The following is a 26,993-nucleotide window of genomic DNA, read 5'->3' as shown; positions in this document are numbered from 1 at the left end:
GAAAAATCCCTATTATGGGATCCAAATCAAAATTTTGGGAAAATATTAATAACCAAAGGAATGAGTACTGGAAAGCACTGGATGGCTTATTTTGGGTATGTGGGAAAAGGGCTTATCCAGAACTTCCTACCCTATGGAAAAGAAGTTGCATTCTGGGAATTATACAACCAGGATTTTTCTGTTGCCAAGCCAAGATGGAATACTGGGAATACTGGTGTACGATGCCTTAAAAAGAAATAAGGAAGAACTAATTGGAGAAATTGGGGGACACAAAAAGTGGGGCAGTGAGTGGCCACCTGAACAGATAATACATACATATGGTCCAGCTAGCTGGGAACAAAATGGGAGTTGGAGAGATCAAACCCCAATTTATATACAGAATCACATCATAAGACTCCAAGAAGTTGTAGAAATAATATCTAATGAAACAGCAGGGGCCATGGAATTAATAGTCAAACAGCAAAGGCAAACCAGAGCTGCAGTGTATCAAAATCAGTTATCACTAGACTGTTAGAAGAATAGGGAGGGGTTTGCAGAAAGTTTAACATATCTGATTGCTGTCTACAAATTGATGATAATGGGGATGCAGTTTTGGATATAGCCAGAAATACCTGGAAAATACCCCATGTGACAGTCCAAAAATGGGAATCTATAATGAATAAAGAATGGTTAGAAGATTTTTTTTAAAATATCCTGGTGGAAGAGGGCCAGATTTGTAGTGCTATGCAGAATAACAAATCTAATCTTTCTTCAATGTTTGAGCCCATGCTTTATTCGATTAATCACTTATGTAGTCTACAACATGCAAATAATGATAGTGCCCACCAATGCAAAGTTGGGAACCATAGGATGAAAGCAGTAAATTATGGTATTGAGAAAATAAAAAGATGATGAAAACAAGGCATTTAAGATCTATGAAAAGTATCAGTATGCCAAAAGTGCAGAAGTGCAGTAAGAAAAACAAAGATGATGGATTTTGAATTCTGTTTTTCAGTGAATTCTGTTTTTCACACCAATCATCTCCACATCTACCAGCTCACTGCCACCTTTGATGGCCAGAATCACTTTGCCTACCCGTTCTCTGAAGGCCTTTACGCTGTGGGATAGACTATATTGTTACATATACATCTTCCATCCCAATGAAGTATGGGAGCCACAAAACCACCAGTCCTCTTCCAAAAGACACAGATATAGACTGACATGAATAGTCTTTTTGATTTATTCTAGCACTTCGCTAGAAGAACAGGAGACACGAAAAATGCCCTGAGCTTTTAAACCCCTACTTTTGGAGTGGAGATGCTACAACATTAATATTTAATTTGATACACTGCTCATCAACTGACTCTTTGAATCTGCTTCACTGCTGGTCAGAGTTTAAATGCTGACTCTGGCCTGAATCCCAGGACCTTCCCCTGTCTACTGCAAAGCCTGGCTGCTGCCTAGGAGGGCAGATTTCTGGGAGCCATCTTTATGTCCTGGTAGTCCAAAGGCACACAGTGAACTTTCTCCACTTGTCCAAAGGTGATCATAAATCTCCTGCTTGGGCCTTTTGAATACTGTCATCCCTTCAGAGATCTGGAGGATTAAGGTCCTACAGGTTGGCTCTGGTTTCCTTTGGAAGGCAGTTTCTGTCTGGTGGGATCAGAGGAGCAGCAGCCTGGTGGCCTTAGCGCGGCAAGGATAACTGTAAGCCAAGGTTTGAGCAAGAGGGGATGCTCCAGGGCCCGTGCCCCTCCCTTCGGAGCTACGGCCGCAGAGCCATCAGCCCAGCGCAGAGGTGGAAGTGGCGCGGTGCCGGCCACCGCCCCCCCGCTGCGTGAGGAAATGGCTCTCACGTGAGGGAAGCGGCAGCGCCCGGCTCACCCTGCCCGCTGCCCTAAGAGGAGGCGCCAGCGGGTCCGGGGCCGTCTGCGGCATGCCGACGAGCTTCACGGTGGTGCCGGTGGAGACGCAGGGAGAGGAGCGGCAGCGGGATGGGCAGCTGCGAGAGGAGGAAGATGAAGACAACGAGAGGGACCGGGGCGCTGGTGAGAGAGTGGGGAAGCGCCGGGGGTCAACGCGTGAAGAGAGCGCCGGCTCTTTGCATGCGGAGGAGTGGGTCTCTGGCGGGCCGGCGGAGAGCCCCCGAATACTTTGGAGGGGCCGTAGCGCCTCTCTGCAGCGAACGCTGCCGGGGCTACCTGTCTAGGTGTAGAAGTGCGCTTCGGGAAAGGGCGAAAGTCTGGCGCCTGGGGTGGCTGAGAGCTTGTTTCGCTTTGTTTCCATTAGTCAGCGCCGCTGGCCGAAAGGAGGAAGTATTCAGGGGCGGCTCCAGCCGGTGGAGCGGAGCAGCCCGCGGTCGGGCGCGGCGCCTGCCCGGGGCGGTGTGGGGCGGTCAGTCCGCCTCCCGCCTGCGACGGGGAGCGGGCGGAAGCAGCGCCGCCCACAGCGGTCTAACAAACGGGGAAAATACGTAGAATCAATCGTTTAGGTTGGAAGAGACCTTGGAGATCAGATCATCAAATCCAGCCATTAGGCTATCTTAAAAGCTAACTGCTGTTGGAGCACACTAGAGAGAGGGCTAAGAGGCAAGATAAAGACTGTGGAGAAGAGCACAGTTTTACCTGCCTTGTTCCAGGTGTTTGTCCAGCCATGCGCTTTTGCATCAGATATAATGTCTAAGGTTAAGTAGGTCTTTGCTACGAGATGCCGTCGCGTTCGGAGCCTCGCTTCTTGCTAGGCCTTGTTCTTGAAGCCTCCTGGGGCAGTAGAATCAAACCGGAGGTGGAGCCCGGGTATCATGAGTAAGGGTCTCCTCAGGACAGCCCCTTATGCAGGGGCAGTAGTATACCTCTGCCAGCATTGCTGGGGAAATGAGTGACTCTTCACCTGCATGACAAGGCACTGCTGGGAAAGCGGCAATTCTTGTGGCTCTTAGCACTTCCTTTTTTCTGAAGCGCCTTGCAGCAGCAATACCAAGTATGGTGTGTGAATCACTGCTAGCACTTCGAGAGCTAGTTTGCATCTCACACTTTATTTTGAACAATCTTGGCTCTGTTACAATCGATACTTCTGTAAAGGTTTGGGTGAGGGATTAACTTCGTTAGATGATAACAGGTGAATAGATGGGGGTTTGTAAAAGGCATCTTATTTTTGTGGTACAGATGACAAATAAATAAGGCTAATTCTGTGTGATGTGGGATATGAATGTAAAAAGATAAAAAGAGATATTTGACACACTTAATATATTTACATTATTTTAGTAAGCTAATATAGTAAAACACCAAGCTGACACAGTTGAGTTATTTTCTTACAAAGCTTTCTACTCTTAAATCTTACTAACCTATTAAAGATATATAATACATATAGTTACCATTCCCTTAGTATATTCAAATGATGACTAGGTGTTCTAATAACTGCTTCCTCTTTTTCCAAACTAAATGCAATAGAAAAACCAAAACAATATAAGCTGTAACAACAGTTTGTTTCTGACAACAAACAACAGTTTGTTTCTGTGACATCTGTTTGTACTGGATGGATGGTTGGTAGTGCAGCATTAATCTGGACAAATTTTCTTTTGGTAGAAGAGCTAGTCAGAGAGGCATGGTGTATAGTGTTTACTCAGATGGCATGTCAAAATACTGAATATACATTCAGGCATAGTTAGACAGGATGTGTTAGACTGCATGTATATATGAAGTATCTGAAAGGCTTGGAACATTTTCAAATCCTGGGAAGGTGAGAAGAAGAGTGGAACTGCTACTTTCATAGTGTTCCAACTAAAGGCCAGAGATAAAAAAAAATCTTGATGTGATTAGGTGGTGTTTTGGGGACTAGTAGTTACAGTTGCAAGATATATTTAAATACTGTTATGGATCTGTATCAGTCAAGTGGATGAATTTATGTATGACGCTTCCTGTGTGTTTGTAAAATTGGATGTAGGGAGGAAAACACTGAAAAGGGAAGGCATTGATTTGTATATAAATTATAGGCAAAGAGCTCTGACTTAATGAAGAGATTAAATGCTGCCCTCTGACAGCGTGTTTTGGGACATGAAAAATGTACTACTTACTGTTGTTTGGGTATTGTATGGAATTGTTAAGTTAATGCTGTATGATCAAATAATTGTTCTTGAGTTATTTTTCTGAAAACTAAAGAATTCTTAAATGTTAGTATTGCTAAAAGCTGCTGTAGTTAAGCTTTTGCCTGCTGCTCAGATAAGGACTCCTTGCCCTTCTCACTGCTCCAGCCTTGAGAAAAAGGCTAAGAAGTAAATTATTTCTTTCCTTATCATCCTCTGTGTCTGGGTTTGCTTCCTTTTTCCTGTGCTTGACCATCAGACACTTCACTAGTCTGGTTCAGCATGCTAAACTGTGAGTAAACTAAACAACTGCAGAGGTAAAAATCATGCTTCCCATGTTTTTGAGTTGAGTACTGCAAAAAGTCAGAATAGCTAGGGTTGTGTCAAGGTGAGACGTGGGTAAAGCTGAGAGCAGAGATAAACATAAAAAAGGGGAGAACGGGAACTTCCCTTTGACTTAACCTTAGCCTATATAGCTCAGCATGTTATTTTGTTCCAGTTGTTTAGAAATCTAGCATGTTATCAGTTTTGATTGAATTGTCTGTCTTAAAAAGTGAGTAGTTTCTCCTTGACTGCACTAGTACCGTTTTTTAAAAAACCCCAATCTACCAAACACACGAAAACCTGACAAACCTGTCCCATCAAACTCAATGCTAATTTTTTTGAGGGAATCAGCTATGCTGTATAGTCATTAGATCAACAGTAAGGTTGTTTTGATCCATATTAGCAAGGCACTTACCAATCTATGCACAATTTTGAGCATTTATCCCCTTTCACACATTCTTACCTGATAATCATCTGTGTGGTAAAGGAGTAACCTGGGATGTTTTTGCTCTATGGTCTGCACTCCTTCTTAATAATCTGAAATTCCATAGCTTCGTATTTTCTGACTATATGATACTTTGATGTATATGAAAAGAGGGGAAGACATTTGTGACTGCCTATGGGGCTGGATTGTAGCACTAGTCGCAGTAGTACTTCAGAAGAGGCAGAAGTTAACATGGTTAAGAGTGCAGACTGCTAATTCAAATATTCACAAAGTAACAGAAAGATGTGCCTGTGTCTTTTAATATGTTTATAATATACTACAAAGAAAGGGTAGTCAGGAGGTAGTAAATGATTGGAGAAGGAAATACGAGTCTGTAGACAGTAAGGTGCGAAGTTTTATAAGACATTCTGGGCTTGATTTGTGTTGGGTGTTTTGTTTATTTTCTTCACACATAGTTGTAGTGACTGTCTAGATAGACCTGTAAAAATTTTGTAAAGTTGATCAGCTTTTTGTTCCTTAGCAGCTCTGTGCATCACGTGTTTCAAGGCATCGCTAGTATTTTTAGCATCCTGTAGTAGTATTTATCTTGCCACTGCAGTTTCTTATTTAGAAACTAATGTGAGAACTAACTCCTGCAAAATCTTTTAAAATTGATGACCCTCAAATACAAGGAATAGCAATAACAAACCGGATCATCTACAAAGAAACAATCATATGAATGAAGCGTGGATGCTGTAAATTTCTGCAAAATCTTTATTGGAAAACTAGGGAATAGTCGACACAGTTATATGTGTGTGTGTGTGTGTGTGTATGTGCAATGGAGGAAGATAGGTTAATCTCACTGAGAAGTCTAGTGTATTTTCAGTCAACCCTTCAACCTCAACAGCCACAGTTGACCATTCTCGCAGCATAGATGTTATGCTAAGAGAAAAATAGATTTTAGATGTTATTCAAAGATTTGATCCCAGGAACTAGTCTGTTCCTGTCACTGGCATCCACTTAACAGAATTGAAACACTTTCTATGAGTTTAAGGCTAGTATAGTTTAAGGCTAGTATAAAATGTGTAATACATTAATGCATAAACTAGAAAACAACAACATATTTACTTTGAAAGAGAATGAACAAATTATGCTGCCAGTCATAAAAATAAACCTTTCTAATTAAAAAATATTTGTTTTTAAAAGAGCTTACAAAATTACAAGAACTATATTTTTAAGTGTTTATCTGCTACATCTTAAGTAGAATAAATGCCAACTATTTCTACATAAAATCAATGTTTAAAAACTAACTGAATTGCTTAAAGTCTGCTAATATGTACTTGGTGTGTAAAAGAAGGTTTTTTTAATAGTAGATAGATCTTTGAAATAGCTTAATAATACTTGTTGCTAATCTCTACTGATCTTTTTAGTGGATATATTTTAAAGGGAATTTAGTTGATAGAAATAAAACTTATAAAGTACTTATTTGATGGAAACATGGGATGTTTCAGTGATTTCATCCTTCCCATATCACTAAGCAGGGTGTTTACTGCTGACAAAAATCTTTCAGCTTAATTCTTTTTAGAGAGTTCTGTGACTGTCTGTAGTTTGTGTCATGTTCATGCCTCATGCTGTCTGAAGCCTTAATGACTTGTTTCAGGATTAATCCAATGCTAGTTAGAAACAGGATTTGAGGTCTTACACTAAGCCGGGAGGCAGGAACTGTCAGTTTTCTGTTTCAATTCTTGATGCCTGAAGAATCACCAGAGGAGACTGACTTAATTTTCCTTAATCATGAGTGAGCAAGATTATGAAGAAAATGGGCCAAATCCAAGTGAGTTTCTTTACAAGACGATGCTGTCGTTCTAATGTCTTTCTTACTGAAACAGGAGGTTCCTGTATTTCCAGCAATATTTTAAAGAATTTATAAAGAGCTTTTGCAGTGTTTTCATTAGAAGTAAGCTGTGCTGGATTATAATAGTAGCCTAAGTAAGGAAAATCTAAGATTTAGCAATGTTACATAGGTGATGGATGTAACTTTAGAATCATCCATTATGATATTCTCCATTATAAAGAGGTTTATTTACAAGGGGTTTAAATACACTTTGTTCTGCATATTACTATAACATATAAATTGCGCTAGTCATTAATAAAAATACTGCAAGAAATTTGTGATGTAGTAAGTATATTTAGACATTAAATTACTAAAAATAACCCAATAGCATGAAACTTTGAGTTAGGTTGCACTGAATTCTTAAACCCATGTGGAACAAAAATTGAGGTAAAGTATGTTCAAATAAGTTTATGGATGCCTTTTTCATAATTTGTATTATAGCAAGATAGTGGCTTTTAAAAACTTGACTGTATTTTAGAACTCCAAGGTGACTTTTAAAAACTTGACTATGTTTTAGAGCTCTAAGGAGTGCTCCAATATGTGGATTTAAATTAGAAGTGTTAAGACATTTAATTTCTAAGATTCTATGGCTTTAGTTGCCTGCCAATCAAAAACTTGAACCTACAAGAAAGAAATATGCATGATAGAGAAGATAGAATTACAGGTTTTTCCACAGGCAGCTTTCTTGGATGCAATGGTCATATACATCAGTTTTATTGACTTTTAAAGTTTATGTATTTTTACCTTTAAAAGAAATGTTTGCTGTCTCTTGTACAAACAGGATCTCATTTTCATATTCTCAGTTTGCAGTGGCTTGTTCTTAATGTGACCAAATACTGAATGAAAATGTTACCATTGTTTTTATTTAAAACTGTTAGATTTTACCTATAAATGGCTAATCTGAATCTACCTCAAGGTACGTGGACTGTGATTAAGAGTTGCCCTTTGCAAAATATGAAGAATTAAGACTTTTCTGTTAAGGGTTATTCCCCAACTGCAGTTCTGCTTTAGATAACACCATATAAAATTAGCAATTTCTAGTGGGAATCAAAGCTTTTCTAGTTTAACACATACTTGTTTGGAGAACAGTTATACATTATCATAGCTGAGCTACCTTTTTTGAGGTCATGTTGTTCAGAAGTTTATATAATTCTCACTCCTTTGAATAACACCTGTATTTTTTTGCCATATGAAAGCTATCTATTTTTATTTTTCAGATAGATGTTAAACTCTTACAGCATGTCAGGAGAAAAAGATGCTTGCTTTTTTAGACTAAACATGTTTGAATACAAAAGTAAATAGGAGCATTAGGACCATTACTTGGATATGAATAATGATGGCAGACATAGTCTGGGACAGTGAGGAAGCAATGAATCTGGAAAGGATTTAGGGGTCAGACTGGAATAGAATATCATGAGCTTGGTTTAAGGCTATGGTAAAGAGGGCTAGCCTGATCCTTGGAGTAGAGAGGTGACGATTATACTTCTGTAAATAGCATTGACTGAGTCTGGTGTTAGAATGCTTTTCAAAGTTTAATTTTTTTGTTTTGCTTTGTTTTGTGTAACTTAAAACCTCTACAGAACGTTTCCACAAAAATAATTTAAAAGTTAGAAAAATTCTTTAGGAAGTTTTTCAGTTTTTCAAGAGATAGGTTGAGATGATTTGAATAAGTATAGTTACCTTCACAGAGAGAAAATACTTTGAGTGGTTAAATTTGGAAGCAGTTACTAGGATGTTATAGCTAGAAGTTTGAAACAACCAAATTTAAATAGAAATATGGAACAATTTGAGATTTTTTCAGTATTAAAAAAACCTCTTTAAGTTTTACATAAATTAATAGGGTTTTTTCTTATTTCAGTTCTGAAAACATCAAGAGATGCACTGCTTAAATTTCAATATGATTTTTTTAAAGTTATAGAGCTTAATGATTAAATGAAATTCCTGAGCCTGTGTCGAGATGGGAAATTAGATAGTAAAGTATTTTTGTTCTAATATCTTGAACAGGCGTCACAGTGCAAATTCAGTATCACTTAAATGATCATTTCCTTGCCTACCTCTAGCCTTTCTTTGCCACTTTCTCTATAACAAGACAGCTATAACATATATTTTTCATACTCTACTACTTGTGATTCAGGAGTGGGGAAGAAAGCAGAGGTGGGATTGTCATGAATGCTGAGGAAGTTGTTTCTGTTTGAGTAATTGCTCATTCTTACGCTCATTGTCTCTGGTGACAGCATATGAATTTATGTTTAATAGTTCAATTCCTGTGAGGAACAGTATGTTATGGGGATGAAGAGGGGTGATTAATAAGCATGAGAGGGGAATTGCAAAATTGTTATGGTTTGAAGGGACTTCTGGATATGATGTAGTCCAACCTCTGAATAAGAGGGCCACCTTATTGGCGAAGATGGCATCTGCATGTTTAAGTTATACTGTTGGGTTCTGGTTTACAATATAAAATGGGCCAGTTTGGATCAGCTTAGAAATTTTTAACTGTTAACATACCTTAAAAGTAATATACCTGTTGGTGTTTGTGAAAATTGCTACTCTGAAACTTCTGAAGAATATGACTTTGGATACCGTACTGCCTTTTGTGTCTGTGACCAGCAATGAATTGTAATGCACAAAAATTTTTACCTAAGTTTTGTTTGGTGTGTGGAAATGTTAATAAAAATTATCTGATGACATCAGAAAACTTAAGGTCAGCACAGCTTTGGTGTAGTTTGTGATAATTTGTGTGGGTTACACTGCATTGGCATTTGGGGGACTGGCATGTATAGGTGTGCACATTGTGATGATCTGCATCAACACACTGAATATTACCTTGAGACATATCTTTTACCTTCTCTTCTTGTAGCTGTATGTCTTGTTTACAAAAGAAGATGACGTTGCAGCTAATTTCCATGCAGATATAACCACTCATCACAGTGCTTGAGTATCTAGAAATCAAGAGTAGGGTTTTTTGCATGTCCTATCAACACAGCAAATACCACATAGGCTTTTAGGAAAGGTACATTAGTTATAGCTTTAGTTTGTCTACTGGTCCAGCAGTAAGCACAGAATTGTGCTAGGTTATATGAACATTCTGTATCAGATTAAAAATTGTAATAATAGTTTTTAAAGTAGGTATGAGGGTACAAACATAATTTTTAAAACTTAAGCCTTGATGACTTATGTTGGGTGATATGGAGTGCAACATCAACAGGCAATTTTTTTTTGTGTGTCAGAAGACAGCTGAAACATACTAGAAACAAACCCAAAGAAGGTGTTTTTTTTTTTTTTTGGGTTATTCTATTTTTCCTTTTTTTGTGGTCCAAAATGAAATACTAGTCTATATTTAAGATTTTTGCCTATAAACCCTCATAAACCGAGTTTCTTTCAGAAATCAAGCAACCGAAAGTATGGATTTTTGGACCACTTAAGTTGCAGAAACTGGATTTCAGAAGAAATACAGCTTAAAGATGTATCTGAAACAACATTGGAAGTTCTAATTTTTATTTTATGTTTCACTCAGCTCACACTTGAGAAGTGTTTAAACAGACACAGTTTCAAAGAGACCTAAGGAAAAGGTGATTAGCTTGTCAAGCATTGGAATGGGCTGCCCAAGGAAGTGGCTGAGTCACCGTCCCTGGTGGTGTTTAAAGTATGTGTAGGTGTGGTGCTTAGGGACATTGTTTAGTGGTGATTTTGGCAGTGTTAAGTGCATGGTTGGGTTCAAGGTTCTTTTCCAACCTACATGATTCTGTGATTTGACTATCTGAAAGCTTCCTCATAGAATTCAAGGTGATAGGGTTAAGATAAACCATAGATGGCTTAAGACTTACTAGTGAAATGAAGTAGTTATTCCTTTTGTGTTCCATGTTACCTCAGTAGAAGTAACTGAAATACCTTTTTCTCTTGTTCACTTGATGCATGAGGGGCAAGATTTACAGTATTTGTGAAAAGTGTTAATCCTGTCTTAATTTAGTTCTGGTTTTCTAATGAATCCTTTATTTTCTATTGAATCTTCTTTTGATGAAGGGATGAGCACAAAATTGAGACAGTTTGGTTAATTTCACCATAGATATTGTCTGTGTGTTGAGATTCTGAAACTTGTTCTTTCTACTGAATGGTATAATACATGTCAATTTGACTTACATGTTAATAAAATTCACTGTATATCTAAACATATTAAATAAGCATACTTCAAAAGGTGGTGGTTTTTAATTGAAAATAAAGGTGATTTTGTTGGCAGCAGTGATGAAAACTCAAAGGCGTTCATAGGTGTTTTTATGAATATATTAACAAAAAGGGGACTAAGGAAAATCTATCCTTTATTGGATGTGAAGAGTAACATTATAACAAAGGATGAGAAAGTCTGAGGTACCTTTTTTACCTCAGTCTTCAACAGAAAGACCAGTTATCCTCATGGTAACCAGCCCTTGGAGCTGGTAGAAAGAGATGGGGAGTAGAACTGGCCCCCTGTAATCTAGAAAAAGTAGTTAGTGATCCATTGAGCCACTTCGTAAGTGTATAGGGCTGGATGGAACCCACTAGAGTGTACTGGGGGAGCTGGCAGAAGAGCTTGCCAAGCCATTTTCTATCATTATTGTTAGTCCTGATAAACTGGGGGGGTTCCAGACAAACAACAACTGGAGGTTAGCCACTCTGGTACATGTATGAGGTTCAGTAAGGCAAAGCACCAGGTCATGCACAACAACTCCATGCAACTTTGCAGGCTGGGAAAAGAGTGGCCTGAAAGTGGCTCATCAAAATAGGACCTCAGAGTCCAGGTCAACAGCTGGCTGAATATGAGCCAGTGATGTGCCCAGGTGGACAAGAAGGCCAATGGCGTCTATTGAAAATAGCATGACTGGCAGGACTAGGGAAGTGATTGTTGCTCTGTACTTGGCACTGTTAAGGCCACACCTCGAGTTTTGTGTCCTGTTTTGGGCCCCTGTCTTCAAGAAAGTTATTGAGTGTGTCCAGAGAAGGGTAATGAAAGTGGTGAAAGGTCTGGAGCACAAGTCTGATGACAAATGGCTGAGGGATCTGGGGTCAATCAGCCTGAAGAAAAGGAAGATCTGGAGGTACCTTAGCACTCTCTATAACTACCTGGAAGGAAGTAGGAAGGTAGGGGTTGGCCTCTTCTCCCAGGCAACTGGCAATATGGCTAGAGGAAATGGACTCGAACTGCACCAGGCGAGGCTCAGGTTGGACATGACGAAGATTTTTTTTACTGAAAAGGTGGTTAAACATTGGATTGGAATGCCTAGGGAAGTGGTAGAGCCACCATCCTTGGGGATGTTCAAGAAAGGACTGCATGTTGCACTTAGTGCTATGTTAAGTTGGTATGGTAGTGTTCAGTCAAAGTTTGGACCTGATCTTGGGATTCTTTTCCACCTTTTATGATTCTGTGGTTCTAAAGACTTTATGATAACTGTAGAAGTAGTCAACAAACTGCAGATGACAGAATACTTGTCAGTTTGCTTTTGTGGTCACATTTTCTCCATTGATTCTCTTTCAAGTGAAGCTAAAATAATATTTTACATGATCGACATTACCTGTCAAATTGTGGTGACAAATATACACAAATACAAGAAGAGAACTGTATTGGAGAAACAGGAATTTATTGCAATTTGTCACTGCCAGACTATTATTAGAAAGCTTTGAAATAGGCAGAATATTGATTGTAAGCACTGAAATAGGTTTCCTGTTCTTCAGATCCTAAGTTCTGCATTTTTCTGTTTGAAGCCTATTAGGTGAGTTTAAACAAGACATGTTTGTTAGAGATGCTGTGCTCTTTTTTATATTGGAGTAAAGCCAAGTAACTGTTTAGAAATAGAAACATATAAAGGACAGCTTCACTATTTTCCTACCTACAATTTAAAATACTGTGTAGTGCTGAGATACTGATTTTTATGTCCAGAACTGACTAGCCAAAACGATAGTCTTTAACTTCAGAATTATGAATACTGATTAACATTTGTTTTTGCTAGCCTTTTGGTGTTTAGATTAGTGTAATGATACCCACTCCAGTAACTCCAGTGACATTATCTTCTGCATGAATGCAAAACAATAATTAAAATTTCCCAGCTCTCTTTTTGAAGAGTAATCCTTTCTGAAGGGATTGGAAGTACCATGAAAGGAGTACTAACATTTAGTTAATAACTACAGGTGCTAGAGGTCAGTTGGTGAGTAAGTCAATAGAAGTGTGGTCTTGGCAAGACTGAAATCAAGCAACATTATTTTTATTTTAACTTGGGAATGTACCTTTTAATGAATGACTTATAAAAACTTCAGCAGAAATAATGGGATGATTTCAGGAATGGAGCTAAAAGAAAAACAATGTTCCAAAAATCTTGGAAAGAAAATGCAATGTCTTAAGCAAGAAATCCTAGTGCTCATATGCTTTAGCAAAATGATAAGAGGAATTAAGATGTATTTGTTTCAGGGCAGAGTTGCTTTTTTGTTGTCTGTGAAAAAGCTAATTGAACATTTCTCTAAGTACAGTAGAGCCCATTAAAGTGGAGCCCATAGATACCAATTTCTCAGATAATCTTGTGTGAAACCAGCATGTTCCACATACTGTGAAACATCTCAAGGTGTTAGTTCATGAGAGAGATTCTTTTGTGTTGACAGTGTTCCTTCTGCTGGCCTTGCATTAACCTTGGTTGGAAGAGGGGCGCCTAACCAAGCTGTCGGACTTGAAGTAGTGGGAGACCAAATATAAACTGTAGAGAAACAGAAAAATGGAAGTTGGAGGATGTGGATAGAAGGAGATATATTGGATGTGTGAATTCATCACCATTTCTTCTCTGGACTGAGGAACTAATTTTATAGCCCTAATTTTTAGAACAGTTGTTATCTTCTGTGTCTCTTATGACAATATGTGGTTTCTATGTCAGGATACCAGTAAGTACAGTGATACTGTGGAGAGTGGTAGGAAATTGGTGGGAAATCCATAGTCCCTCTTATCTTTGAGGGACTGAGATATATTTCTGTCTGGTGTACAACCAAGATATTATGTTGTGTTGAGACTAGTGTATACATTTGCCAGAGCTTTCTTCTGGCATTTCATGTAAGGAGCAGAGGGAGGAGACGGGGAAAAGAGTACAGCTTGTTCTCCGACTCTTCTTTAATTCTGTAGTGAAGAGACTGTAGGTGCTATTGCTGTAATCTGTGAGTATAAGGCCAAAAGGTCACACAGGCGAAGTGGCACAGGCAAGGATTTGAGATTATTTGGAAATGCCAGTGTTGTGACAGTATCATCATGTAATAGTTTTTGTAGTTTGTAGGCTGAAAGGCAATTAAAGTAATGCTGTATTTTTTGAGAGGTGTGCCAGAGCAGGTCAGTAGAGCTACAGATTAATGCAATTTATATTTCAATAAGGAATGGATTAAGTATAACATGTCATGGAAGGGCCCCCACAACCTTTACAAAGTAATTCCTTTTGCATTGTATTTCATAAATTCCTGCCTCAACTACTGGAGATTTTTTGCAGGAGTCAGTAAAGTAATAAAAAGGTTAGCTGGAGGGTAATTTTATTCTATACTTAAAACCCTTACATGAAGTGCAATTATCAAGTGTTTTTTTGGAAACTAGAAAGGGTAGGGGAGAAATTAGTATACGTGTTAAAGAATAATAATTAAGAGTTAAGAGATGGAACACTATACAAAGATTAGACTGTTAAACTAAATTTCCTTAAATGTTTAACATCCATATGTCTGAGATGAAAACTGGGTTTACAGCAACCTGTGGTGTTATTTAGAGCCAGTTCTTAAACCAGAGTCTTCTGATTATTCCTTTTATAGTATAATATATCTTTTTTTTTTTTCCCTTTTGTTTTTAATTGTGTTCTTTTCCACTAGGGGATGGGATTGCCAGGGAAAGTAGTCCATTTATTGACTGTGCAGAATTGGGCAGAGGAAACATGTATGAAGGAAAGAATATGGCTCTCTTTGAGGTAAGTTAAATACTCCAAAAACATATTTTACCTTTAATGGAGATGAGCAATCCCCTGTTTTCTTTCTGTCCTAAAACTTAGTGGGGGACAAAATGAGTTTTAGTAACTTTTTAATAGTGTGGGTCCTGCTAACATTCCATTTCAGTGTATTTGATTGGTATATAGGCAAGAACAGTAAATATTGGTGTGCATTAATATGAAGATATAAGTCTTCGTGCTTTTAAATTTTTTGGGCTAGGATCTAGACATTGTTAGAGAAAGCTACTGGAAGGTAAATATTTTTTAAAGAAATCAGTATTCAATTTTAAAAGGATTAGCAAAATAATTCGTTCAACAGGTGAATTACAGACTTTTTGTTAAGCAGCAAAGCTATAAAACAAACTTACAAGCCATGACTTAGTTGTATTGTCTATCTACAGTGTAGAGCACACCATAGCAATTTCTAATGCAAACATCTACTTCATAATGGATGATTCATGCCTTTTTAATCAGCTGAATTATTACAATCAAATTACTGAAAAAAGTATATTAATTGAGTACTTTTAAGGGCCACTTTTGCAACTAAGTAGTATTTCTAGTAAAAACCTTAGTTGCTGTGCTGTAGCAGCATCAACTAGTCTTACTCTGATGCTTGCTGTTAACAAAAACAAGGTGCTTCCAACATTGTCTAGCCATCTTACTGTTGCATTTTTCTCAATGTTTTCTTGTTGTTCTCTTATATTTCTCTGTTCTTCCTTTCAAGTATCTTTGCACAGAGGACACGATCTTTCATCTTACCAGTGTATGACCCATGTATATTTACTATTTTTCACTGTTTTAGAGAAAATTTTGCTAAGGATCAAAGTAATGTTGATCATTAATTGTCTTTTTGTCTTGCAATATCTTATTATCTTTTTGACAGGAATGATTATATTAAAGTTCTGTAATTGAATTTTTCTCCTTCAAGCTCTACTCCATAAAGCCATTTCCAAAACTTTGTGGTTCAAATTAGTTGCTGTATTCCTCAGTGATGATAATTTGGCCATAGCTGCTTTTTGTCTCGAGTCTTATTTTGAAACATGGCTTACATTAAATCAGCTGATATAAAAACCATTATTTTTATGTATCTCAAGTTATAGATATTGCTGTTAACAGTATTATGTTGAAAGCCTTCTAGTGATTTCATCACTGCTGGTGTTGTTGTGGTGAAGTTTTTTGATAATATGTATGTTTCCAAGTAAGTTTCCTACAATCTTGTTTTTCTTATGTTTTCAGAAGTTAGAGTTGTATAAACTGTTAAAAAGAAGTTTTACTATTATTACCATTATCATTAGCTAATCTTCCAGGCAGAGATACTTTACTTCTTTTCTTTGTTTGTCACCCTGATCTCTTGTCTTCTTTCCAGTATTCAGTTTTTTGTATTTAATTGGATTCTCTTGGATCCATTTTTCTTGGAATTCTTGGGTTGTATATTCTTCTGGATTGCATTATTTGTTTTAGCATGTTTTTGTTTTGTAGCAGTAAAGAAAGATGGGCTGACTTCTGTGTCAGGTGCTATTACATATGTGATATGCATATGTATGGGTATTTTCAACAAGTTAACACTTTGGATATTGTATTCCTGGTGTAAGATAAAATATGTAGGCTTGCAGCACTAGACTTCAGAGAGGTACTTAAGTAATTTAGTGCTTAAGAAATCATTTGAAGTAACTTTCTAAATACAAGCAAGATGCTGGAAAAACACCCTAATGACTCAACCCTACCAGTACAATTCACTAAAGACTGTGTTGTGATAAAAATAGACTTTTAAAATTACAATGGTCTTTCTCTAGGTTTTTCTCATATTAGAGCTGCATATTGTAAGGTAGTGTAAAAATATGAAAGAAATGGTGCAACATAGTCATGTAGAGTTAAACTTCTAGAAATAATATAACTTTCTTTTTAGTTCAAAGCTGACTGGTATTCTGTCATGATAATTTTTTTATTTGGCTGAATCAGGGCTGACCTGTTGAGTGTCTGTTTGAAGTAGAATCACAAAATGATGACTTAAAAAAATTATTTAATAAATGCAGTATTGCTCAAAACCCAACAGGAAGAAATGGATAGTAACCCCATGGTGTCATCTCTTCTGAATAAACTAGCAAACTACACTAACCTGACTCAAGGAGTGGTGGAACATGAAGCAGATGAAGACAGCAAACGAAAGGAAGTCAAGGTATTTAGATTTCTAATAACTTATTGAGATAAAGCTAGCTATAAGAGGTGTATTTTTCAACCTGAAAAGAGAATATGTGGACACTTACAAATGGGAGTGAGGTTTGTAATACCATGTTTAGAATTGAAGCATTTGCAGCAGGACTTGTGTTAATTTGATGTTCTTATTAGCATGTTTTAGCAAAACTGTGCTGTAAAACCCCTAGGTAAAGCATGTGCAAAGCTAGGATCTAAAACAATGCGTATACCCAGTTTTTATTTCCTTTCTTTTCTTCTTCCTTGTGAACTTGTGCAAGCATCAATACTTGTTACCTACCTCTAGTGTGCATGCAGTAGGACTTTTTTGCAGGTTTTTTAGTATATTTTAGCCTAGGTTTTTAGGTACTTATATTAAGGCAAATTTGAGATGAAATAGTTCATTCTTTTAATTCTATAAGCATATGTGCACGTCTTAACATGGTAGTAGTTTTTTTGAGTAGCTGTCTTGGTTGTCTGTGTTGGAGTAAGTATTTTTATAACTTAATTGATGCATTCCAAGAAAACACTTTCTTGCAAACATCAAAAATATTATACTTGAGGGAGGGGAAATCATATGCTCTGTTTGACACATTGCTAAACACACTTGCTAGAACTGAATTGAATTCATCAAGGGTTGTCTGTCTACTGGATGTATCTCTGTGTCTGTAGAAGTAGAATGTATGCAACAGTTGGGTCTGCAGTGGCATGTTGGATTGATTCCTCTGTTAGTGGAGGTTGATTTTGAAGGAGAAAGCTTGGATTAAAGCATGTGACCTGACAGAGTATACGAACATATGGGCAAAGGAGGGATAATGAGCTGCATGGTGAGCGTGGTGACTGAAACTAAGAAAATTAAGGTAGATGCTGGGAAAGGACAGTGCTTGGAGTCACCTTGTCTTTGTGTAGGAGAAGGGATGCTGCTACTGAATATATATGCTGAGCTCTGAAGAAAAGAGGAGAAGTACATGAGAATGAGAAAAAGGAAAATAAGTACAGAGCAGAAAAGACAGAGATGGAAATACATTTGAAAATAAGCTGAGAACAGCAGTTAATTTGACTGGAAGGGAGATTTTGAGTGGAAGTTGGTATTGGGACAGTGGGCAAGGGTCAGGGATCCAGTCCAACTGTTTATTTACCTTTTTGCTTATCCTTCAAACTTTTTGCTTATCCTGCTTATTTGTTCATGAGTGTGTTTTCTTTCTGTTAGTCTAGTTGTGCTTGATCTATATTTGTTCATCTCTGGAGATAAACTTCACATATGAGAAAAGTAACACTGATCTTCTCACACTTTCCTTAGCGTGAACCCTGTTGTCTGTTCAGCTGCTGTGCAGAGGTTTTTGTCAGTCCAGCACTTTATTGCTCCCTCTGGAGCTGACTGTGAACAAATTAACATCATGTCCTCACTTGCACTTGATCTTGTTTGTGCTCTATGTGGTTGCCTGATAACACAATTTTTATGTATGTGTCTTAATTTCATTTCTGAAATTGTGATAGTTAAGCCTGTCAGAGTAGCATTTCTAATAGTGTGATTGAGACAGTGGTGTTGATGCTGCCCAAGATGGTGGGATATTGCCCAAGATGCTAAAAATAAAAAATATAGTCTGAGTGGCATTCTATGATTTCTTATAAATTTTTGAAAATTTAGTGTTTTCTTAATAATTTTGATAACTTCTAAAGCATCAATGCTTGCTTATTTATTTAAATTGATTGCCATTTATCACAGCCCAAGTTGTGATTTAAGACCATCTTGTGTAACTGGAAAGCTACTGTGTATAACTGTTGATTCTAACTAGAGTATTTCAAAGCCTGATTTATCTTCATAAGTGTAGAAGACTGAAGCTTTAGTGATGAAGCCCGAATGCTTTTGTGTGTGTCTTGACCTATGATGATCACTAGCAAATAAAAAGTACACATATACTATGTTGTGGCAGGTTTTAAAATTTTTGCAAAAAATAAATTGTAGTAATCTCTGCATTACTTCACACTCTGTCTTAATACCTTGTCTACCTTTTTTAAAAATTGAAATTACTATTGAATATAATTTTTTGTGCCAGCTGTGTGGTAATTTGTGGTAAACTCTTTGTAGAATACAAATGATATTTCGATTATGACAGTAATTTGTCTTTAAACTGTAACTTTAACCTGTAATTGGTATTTCAGAAAAAGTTTGTAAAGTGTTATAATCAACAGATAAAGGGCCATCCTATCCCTATCAAGGTTTCATCCTAATTCCTGTGGAACAAGAGAATTTGTTATCACAAATAGTTTTCTCTCTTTTCAGGAACTTTTCTTCATAAATAGCACATGAATATTTGCAAAGCTGGGCACTCTGAAGCTACCATTCAGTTTCACTTGGCATTTGTTCATGGAGCGTACATGATAAGTGTTTGTGGAATAAAGTGTTTATGGATTTAAATTTTTTAGTGCAAAAGAATTGATGTTCTCACTTGGTTTCCAGGGTCCACGAATGGGCACTTTTATTGGTGTATATCTTCCCTGTTTGCAAAACATCTTGGGAGTTATCCTTTTCCTGCGTTTAACATGGATTGTAGGAACAGCTGGAGTTCTTGAGTCTTTCATCATTGTGTTCATGTGTTGTGCTTGTGTAAGTTGCCCTTATTTTACTTCTTTTTTAAATTCTTGTCCAAATCCTCTGTTGGAAGAGTACTGATACCTTCTAATATATGAGTAGCAGGGAAAAAATAACTGCCCGTATTTAATCATACTGCTAAAATTGTACTGCTATTTAACCAATATGGTTTAATTGAGAGAAATGGGTTATATATTTAAGCAGTGAGTGTTACATGTCAGTCTAACCCGCATGGACATTTTTTGAGTTGATCAAAGTAAGCTTTTGTTTGATGTATTATATGAGTTTTATTAAATCAGCCTTTAGCAAATATTTCATTATTTATTTGAGATCTGAACCGTTCTGCTTTTTTCAACTTCAGAACAAATTGAATAATAAACTACCAACCCCACAGTAGTGCATCCATAAAATAATTTTTAAGAATATGAGACCACTACTAGATGTTGTCATAATAATGTTACAATTAGTTTTCACTACTTTTTAATTAGAATAATGAGCATACTATTTTAAGTATATGCAATAGTCTGTATTCTTCCAGTTCTTTTTTAAAGACTGTGTCAAGTATAAGTTAACTAAACTTCTGCTGAAAAGTTGAGTACTTGAGTTGCATGGATATCCCAAATTAAACATCTTGGGGGAAGAAAAATCTAGTTCAATCTGATTACTGTTTTGCCCAATCTTTCAAAAAAAACCTCCAAAACTTTTGTATTTTAAATTCCCTCTATTTTATCTTTCCACAGACTATGCTAACTGCAATTTCAATGAGTGCTATAGCAACAAATGGTGTAGTTCCAGGTAATGAAGAATTTTATCTTACATAGCAAATTCTCAAATAATGAAAGTTTAAATCTGGGATAAGAAATTCTTATCATTCTCAAATAGTAGAAGTAATGTTTTTATGTCAAATGCATTTTTTCTTTTAATTGATTCTATAAATAACTTTTTAATATGAGTTGCAGTCTCTAACTGCGACTGGGAGTTATAAATTGAATTAATGGAGACTGGTCTTCACACAAAGCAAATGTCTTTACAAATAAGGCTAATACTTTTCTCTCTCCTGAATTTTCGTACATTCCAGCTAAACACTGGAGTTAGTTTCTTGTTTTATGCAAGAATAGTAACTGGTCTCATGGCAAAAATATTTTTCTGCATAAACACTCTATGTTCTGCCCATCTCCTTAAATTTTCAGGGCAGGTTGATAAATTGATTCAGCTTCATAAAGTAAGAGGATTTTTTTTTTTTAGTTGCAAAATCAGTTAGCTCTTGAAGCTCTTACCCTTTTCAGTTTCTCAGCACAATAATTGATAGTTCTGGTGTTCAGATATTGGTATGAACTCTGAACAGTTTAGCTAATGAACTTAAACTGAAGTTGTTGGGCAAAAGTAAAAGCTATAATTTGTGTAGGATGTAGAATAATTGTATTATAATTGTATTTTAGGGATACAGTACCATATATGAAATAAAAAAACAGTAGACAATTTTGTTTAAAATACATGTGTTTTATAATAAAACGGAGTTATTCAAATCAGTGTGCAGATAACTAAAATGTTCTGCTCTATTCTCCCTCATATTTTTAACATTCATCTTAATGGTTTTGTTTAACATGTCTCACAGACTTTGAAACCTGCAGTTCTTACAGGAGACAGGTCTTAATTTTCACTTTTTTTGTTGTTGGTGCCAGTTTCTTAGAAAAATGATACTTGTCCTGGAATGTATGGAGAAGGCAGAAAGCACAGATAAGAACCTAGGATTGAAGGAGACCTGAGCAGCAGGATCCTTTTTTTGCCCTTGTATGCAAGAGCATTATATTTAGTAAAAGGATTGGTGATGCATCATAATATCTTTCTTAGTTTCTCATTCATTCATATTGAAAACATTGAAGTCTGCAGAACAGGCTGCCCAGGCAAATGGTGGAATCACCATCCTGGGAAGTGTTCAGAAAACAAGGAGGTGTGGTGCTTAGGGACAGGGTGTAGTGGTGGACCTGATAGTATTCGGTCAATGATTAGGACTTAATGATCTTGGAGGTCTTTTGCAATCTTAATGAGTCTATGAAAAACAGCTTCAGACTCTGCACATTAATGTATGTTATGTAAAATTACACACGTCTTTTCTCTGTCTCCTTCTTCCCACAAGCAGGAAAAAAATAATGAATTAAAGAGTAGATGGAGAGGGAATCAGAGAGAAGAGTTTGCTTTGAGGGAGTTGGTCAACATTCTAAAAGAAAGAGATGAGCTTGAAATTTAGAGCCTTATTAAAAGGCAAATAGTGTAATGGAAATAGGATGGTGGTGGGTGTAGTTTATGACTTAAAGAAAGATGCTGCATATGTATGGGAAATAAGAGTGAGAAGAATTAAAGAACTTGGGGTCAAAGTGAATAATATATGAGTGGACAAGAAAAAGCAATCCCTACCCAACACCTTTAAACAGTACTAAAAAGACATGATCTGTAGTTAAAGTGGCAATGGTTTCTTGTACAGAAAATGGAAAGAATCAGTAGAAAATAATCTGTTTTGTCCTTGTCTCATAAAGCAATTATTTTGGAAATTTATTCTTTGATGGGGAGCAGCTTAAGGTTAGAAGCTAAAAATTCATTCACATCTATTTATACCTGTATATCCTTTTCTAATTTTCTTCTGTTGATTGGTCTTCACGTTCTGTTCCACAGACAATGCACATGGGGATATTAATCTAGAAATGTACATTCTAACTACTTAGATGGTACAGACATTGATTACAGTCTTGTCATGAGCATGTCAGCGGAGACACATGCAGTGGTTTTCTTGATTATGTTGATTGAATGATTCAAATTTTTGTTCTCTACTGCCATCCTTAATCTGAAAGCCTGGAGGTGTTTTGTGTTTTTTGTTTGTTTGTTTTTGTTTTGTTTTCCTAAATTCACAGCTGGAGGCTCTTACTACATGATTTCAAGATCTTTAGGGCCAGAGTTTGGTGGAGCAGTGGGACTTTGTTTCTACTTGGGCACAACCTTTGCAGGAGCAATGTACATTCTTGGTACCATTGAAATTTTATTGGTAAGTGCTAGTTTCTGTTAAATATATTTGGGCTGTTTTGGGATATTGTGGATGAATGCTCTTAATGGTCTAAAATGCATTCTAGTTTGATGATTGTTAATGTTTTGTTACTACATTTTCAGGATGTTTATATTTATTCTTACTCTACTTATGACTATTTGAGGAAGTTAAATTCTTACCACTAATACAAAAATAAATTAAATGCTATTTGATGTATATTTACTCTACATAATGTGGGAACCAAGCAGAAATCTTCTCTTTTCAAATAATAGTTGGCAAGCATTACTAGGGTAACTTGCTGCTGCCCATTGAAAAGTTGTGGAGAACGTGAAGGGCGTATCTCTGATGAGGCAATAACAATCTTTCACTCTTCCTCATTTCTGAACTACCGACTTTCATTTTCATATATTTGCAAAGATGCTGTGGAAGGCTGCCTGTGTGGCAGTGGCCCAGCTACTATGGCTTTGCGTCATCCAGGAGGGGCCAGTAATTGGTCATCATATCAGAAAGTGAAGATATGCACAGGAGATACTTCAGAATGTCATCAAATCCAGGCTTATTTACATCTAAATTAGAGATAGTATTCACTAATGCTTGCTTGTGTGATCTCATCTGGCTTGTTGTCTGATCTATAGTAGTAACACGAGCATGTTTTGAATTGTGGATTGAATTTGGTGCACTGTTCTCCCTAGAGGGAGAGTCATGCTGGGTTTGTGTTGTTAATAAAAATGTATGGGATCCGGATACAGAATTTGAAGTAAAATGCTGCCCAGGATATCTGTCAAAGACCTCAGAATAGAGCCTTGACAAGGCATGAGTATTGCTTTTTTTCCCCTTCACTGGGGCATGGATTATTTGGAGAAACAGAAACCAGTCATCTGCCTGTGGTTTTCCCTGGCAAAGGCTTTGAACATCAGGACAACAAAATCCACAAGAAAATATTCAGGAGTATCTCCATACAGAGCCTTAAATTTCTGCAATGTCACCATGTAGGGTTTTCTAACAATATATTCTTTATATACACTTTATTTGTAATATTTTTTTAGATTCCTTTCTTTTTCTTCCATGATGATGTGACAATTTTCATATCTTCCAGCATTCTAGTAAATACTAATTTGCTAAACTTAAATTTAATCTAAGAAAATTCTGGTGAAAAATTGTCTATGTCTATTTTTGGATTTTACTTACGAATGTATCTTAGTAGCCTCCTGTTCAAAGTTTCTCCCTGCCTTTAGAAATTATATATTTGAAAAATAGTCATTTGAGCAATTTTTTTGAAAGACTGGGGTTGCCTCAAGCCCTGGTACCTGAGCAGAGAGGAGTGTTTTTAGGGGGGCTAGAAGAAGGAATATAGATATTGTTGTGTAGTGTAGTACACCAATGTCTCAGAACTACAGATCAGTTTGTCTTCTCACACGCATATATCAGTATAAGTGCTATAAACAGTTGCCAACTTCTTTTTGGGAAGAACACACCAAAATTTAAGGAAGAGAGATCTGTAAGAGAATCTTGTTTGAAATTGCAGTAGTTTGAAATATCTGGTTTAGCACATGACTAAGCTTCTTGAATTGTGCTGTTGCAACTTTAGATTAAAATTTTATGAAGTATTATATAGGGTGTATAATACTGAAAACATTTTTAGTCTATTATACTTCTGTTTGATTCTTCGTATTTTCTTTCAATCAATGGAAGTCCTTTTTATGGTTTGGGTTTTTTCCTTTTTATGTGTGCTACTTCTTTCCCCTCCTGAATTCCTTAGTGGTTTTTCCCATTTGGCAGACACATGAATTTGAGGAGTGGAAGCTCTTTACCAGGAGATAACAAGCTGGAGCAAAAATTGTATCCTATTCTTAAACCTTGTTTTTCTTCACCCTCTCCCTTTTCTTTCCTTTATCTCTACAGTTTTTCAATGCCCAAATTATATGACTAAACTCATTTGTGAAAGCAAAGCTGGTATAGAAGGTTAGATTTTATAGTTTTAAGTAAATGATTAAAAAAAATGTTCATTATTGCATATATGATAGTTCGCCATATTTCTTGCAGACCTATATTTCTCCAAGCGCTGCTATATTTAAAGTGGCAGATGTTGGTGAAGAAACAGAGGCTATGCTGAACAACATGAGAGTCTATGGAACATGTATAGTCATTCTGATGGCTATAGTAGTTTTTGTGGGAGTAAAGTATGTCAACAAACTTGCACTGGTCTTCCTTGCCTGTGTGATTCTTTCCATCATTGCCATATATGCTGGAGTTATTAAGACTGCTTTTGACCCACCTGACTTTCCGTAAGTGCATTATCAAAGTTGTGTGGGTTATTTAAAAGAAAAAAAGTGTGGGGAGGGAATAGCTGCTGTAACCATTTCATGTTTTAAGCTAAGTTTCAAAACAAACACATCGGTTTCAGTGGTAGGTTTATGTAGTTTAAATACCGATGTTGTCATTTGTTATTCTGAGTTACATATCTGAATATTTCTTTCATTTTTCATAAGATATGGTAACTCTAGAAAATGTTCTTTGGTGCTTAAAATTTGGCTGTTATTTCATCCACTCGCAAGGAGCAAGAAGGTGGGTTTTGCTGACAGTAAATGTAACTGCTTTATCTAAAGATTTAAACTAAAACCTATAGAATGAAGTAAAAAGATCAAGAAACCATTGTAGCTGTTAACCATAGTTACAAAAGAGCCATAATTTTAAACTTCCTGTGTTACAAAGAAATTGTAGAAACCTCAATTTCTCGCTACTTAAAATTGAAATATAGAAGTGTTTAAATTCACTTGTGTTTGTGAAGCCTTTTGCATTAATAAAATAAAATGGTATTGTTATGCATGACACATTGCTTCTCAAGGTCCTTGATGTGCTTAATTCTTGGCTCAATAGGAGTTACTTCTTTACTCCAGTTATTAGTTGCATTTTACTTTCCCCAGTTATATAAGTTGAATTTTTGTGCATATTTTTCTGTTGAAAGAGGAAACAAAATTATATTGCTTAAGACATGATCAGAATAAGGCTGATAACATCAATCTTGCATGGCACTTCATAACTAGAATTAACTTTTGGCTGTATGATTCAATTACATATGATGTTACATATGTAACAAATTATGTAACATATGTTACATATGTAACAAAATATATTACAACTTCAATATTACTTTGAAGCATTGGAAATTACATTTCAAATTTACATTAGAGCACTACTTGTGGACTGTTCTGTAACATTATTTTACATGTAATATGTAAAGTGTTGACATATTTCTGAATAAAACTTGTGTTTCTTACAGTAACTTCCAAGGGGGAAATAGTAATATCTTTTTGTCACCTGTATAGGTAAAAGAGAGTTTATGTGGATATGTAGCATAGGTAAGACTCATTACCAATTTCCTGGAAACTTTATATGTGGCTGCTACTGTAATATTATTGTACAGGGGGGAAAATATAAAAAGAGTTTATTTTCCACTAAATATAATGGTTTACATTTAGAGTCTGCCTCAAAATGAGAAACTCAAGTGCCGTTTTATGTAATGGTAAGACTGATCTGATGGTGGTCGTTAAAAAAAGCCAAAGAAAACAGCTTTTGGATTGTAATGTTTTCGAGGATCATTTAAAGTTTTTAGTTGCTAGAAAAGGAAGAGCATGGTTTACTTGCTTAATCTTACTTTGTATTTTCTTCATCAGACTCATATTTTAATTAAGTTTATAAAGTATTACTTAATTTTACTTTTTTCTTGTAGGCTGAATGCATCATAATTGCTGTTATTTAGTAGTCAAGCTGCTTAAATTGATTGTACTTTCTGAAGAACAAATCAGAAGGCAAAACAGCTGCCAATACCATAAAGTAGAAATATTTGATCCATGTTTTAAAGACTATTGATGATAGTTTTAGATGTAGAAGCTATATACTGTTTTAGTAGGTATAGTATAGGCCTTAAGGTAGATAGTGTAAATAGCAGGTTTCTTAAGAAGTCTAGTGGACAAAAAATGGCTTAATTCACAGCCTTATTGAAGGAACACTGATTTTATTTTTCTTGTTTATAGTATCTGTCTCCTTGGAAACCGTACATTGTCAAAACGCAGCTTTGATGTCTGTGCCAAATTTACTGAAAGCAATAATGAAACAAAGACTACACCTCTGTGGCGCCTGTTCTGTGATAGTTCTTTGCTTAATGCTACATGTGATGACTATTTCAGTCTTAATAATGTAACAGAAATTCAAGGAATTCCAGGAATAATGAGTGGAGTTCTAACTGGTAAGTTGGAAAGCACAGTGATTTAAAAGTTTTTTGACATTCTTAATTTGGCCAATGGCTGGTCAGTAATACATTTGTCTAGTCTGTCACTATTTCTTTGCCCCTAGGCTGTGTGAAAGATTGCTATCTTGAGCATACTTCTTCCTATACAATTTTCATCTGGCTTTAGAATCTTAATATGAAGTGCTTTAATGTGGGGGTAATTGGAGTTTTATAGGTACACTTTCAGAAGCTATTGTTCAATCAAAAAGGTGATAAAGT

The 26,993-nt window shown here is 36.3% G+C and overlaps 1 protein-coding gene across 2 annotated transcripts in view; it reads left to right on the top strand.

Annotated features, from left to right (window-relative positions):
* Window positions 1–1,753: 1,753 nt before the first annotated feature.
* Window positions 1,754–26,993, top strand: part of SLC12A7 (solute carrier family 12 member 7) — a 64,466-nt gene continuing 39,226 nt past the window's right edge. Inside the window, exons 1-8 of one of the 2 annotated variants that reach the window (XM_030265650.4) lie at window positions 1,754–2,027; window positions 14,554–14,648; window positions 16,720–16,842; window positions 19,318–19,464; window positions 20,190–20,244; window positions 22,356–22,486; window positions 24,530–24,771; window positions 26,521–26,732. In XM_030265650.4, coding sequence (XP_030121510.2) covers window positions 1,916–2,027; window positions 14,554–14,648; window positions 16,720–16,842; window positions 19,318–19,464; window positions 20,190–20,244; window positions 22,356–22,486; window positions 24,530–24,771; window positions 26,521–26,732 — 1,117 coding nt within the window. In that variant the 5' untranslated portion in view covers window positions 1,754–1,915. The remainder of the gene's footprint in view (window positions 2,028–14,553; window positions 14,649–16,719; window positions 16,843–19,317; window positions 19,465–20,189; window positions 20,245–22,355; window positions 22,487–24,529; window positions 24,772–26,520; window positions 26,733–26,993) is intronic. The other variant, XM_072924222.1, reaches the window with a different exon arrangement.

This window comes from Taeniopygia guttata, chromosome 2 (assembly GCF_048771995.1).
Source record: "Taeniopygia guttata chromosome 2, bTaeGut7.mat, whole genome shotgun sequence".
NCBI classification, from domain to species: domain Eukaryota; kingdom Metazoa; phylum Chordata; class Aves; order Passeriformes; family Estrildidae; genus Taeniopygia; species Taeniopygia guttata.
Note: the sequence above shows the minus strand (reverse complement) of the source record. Positions and strands in the feature narration are given on the sequence as shown.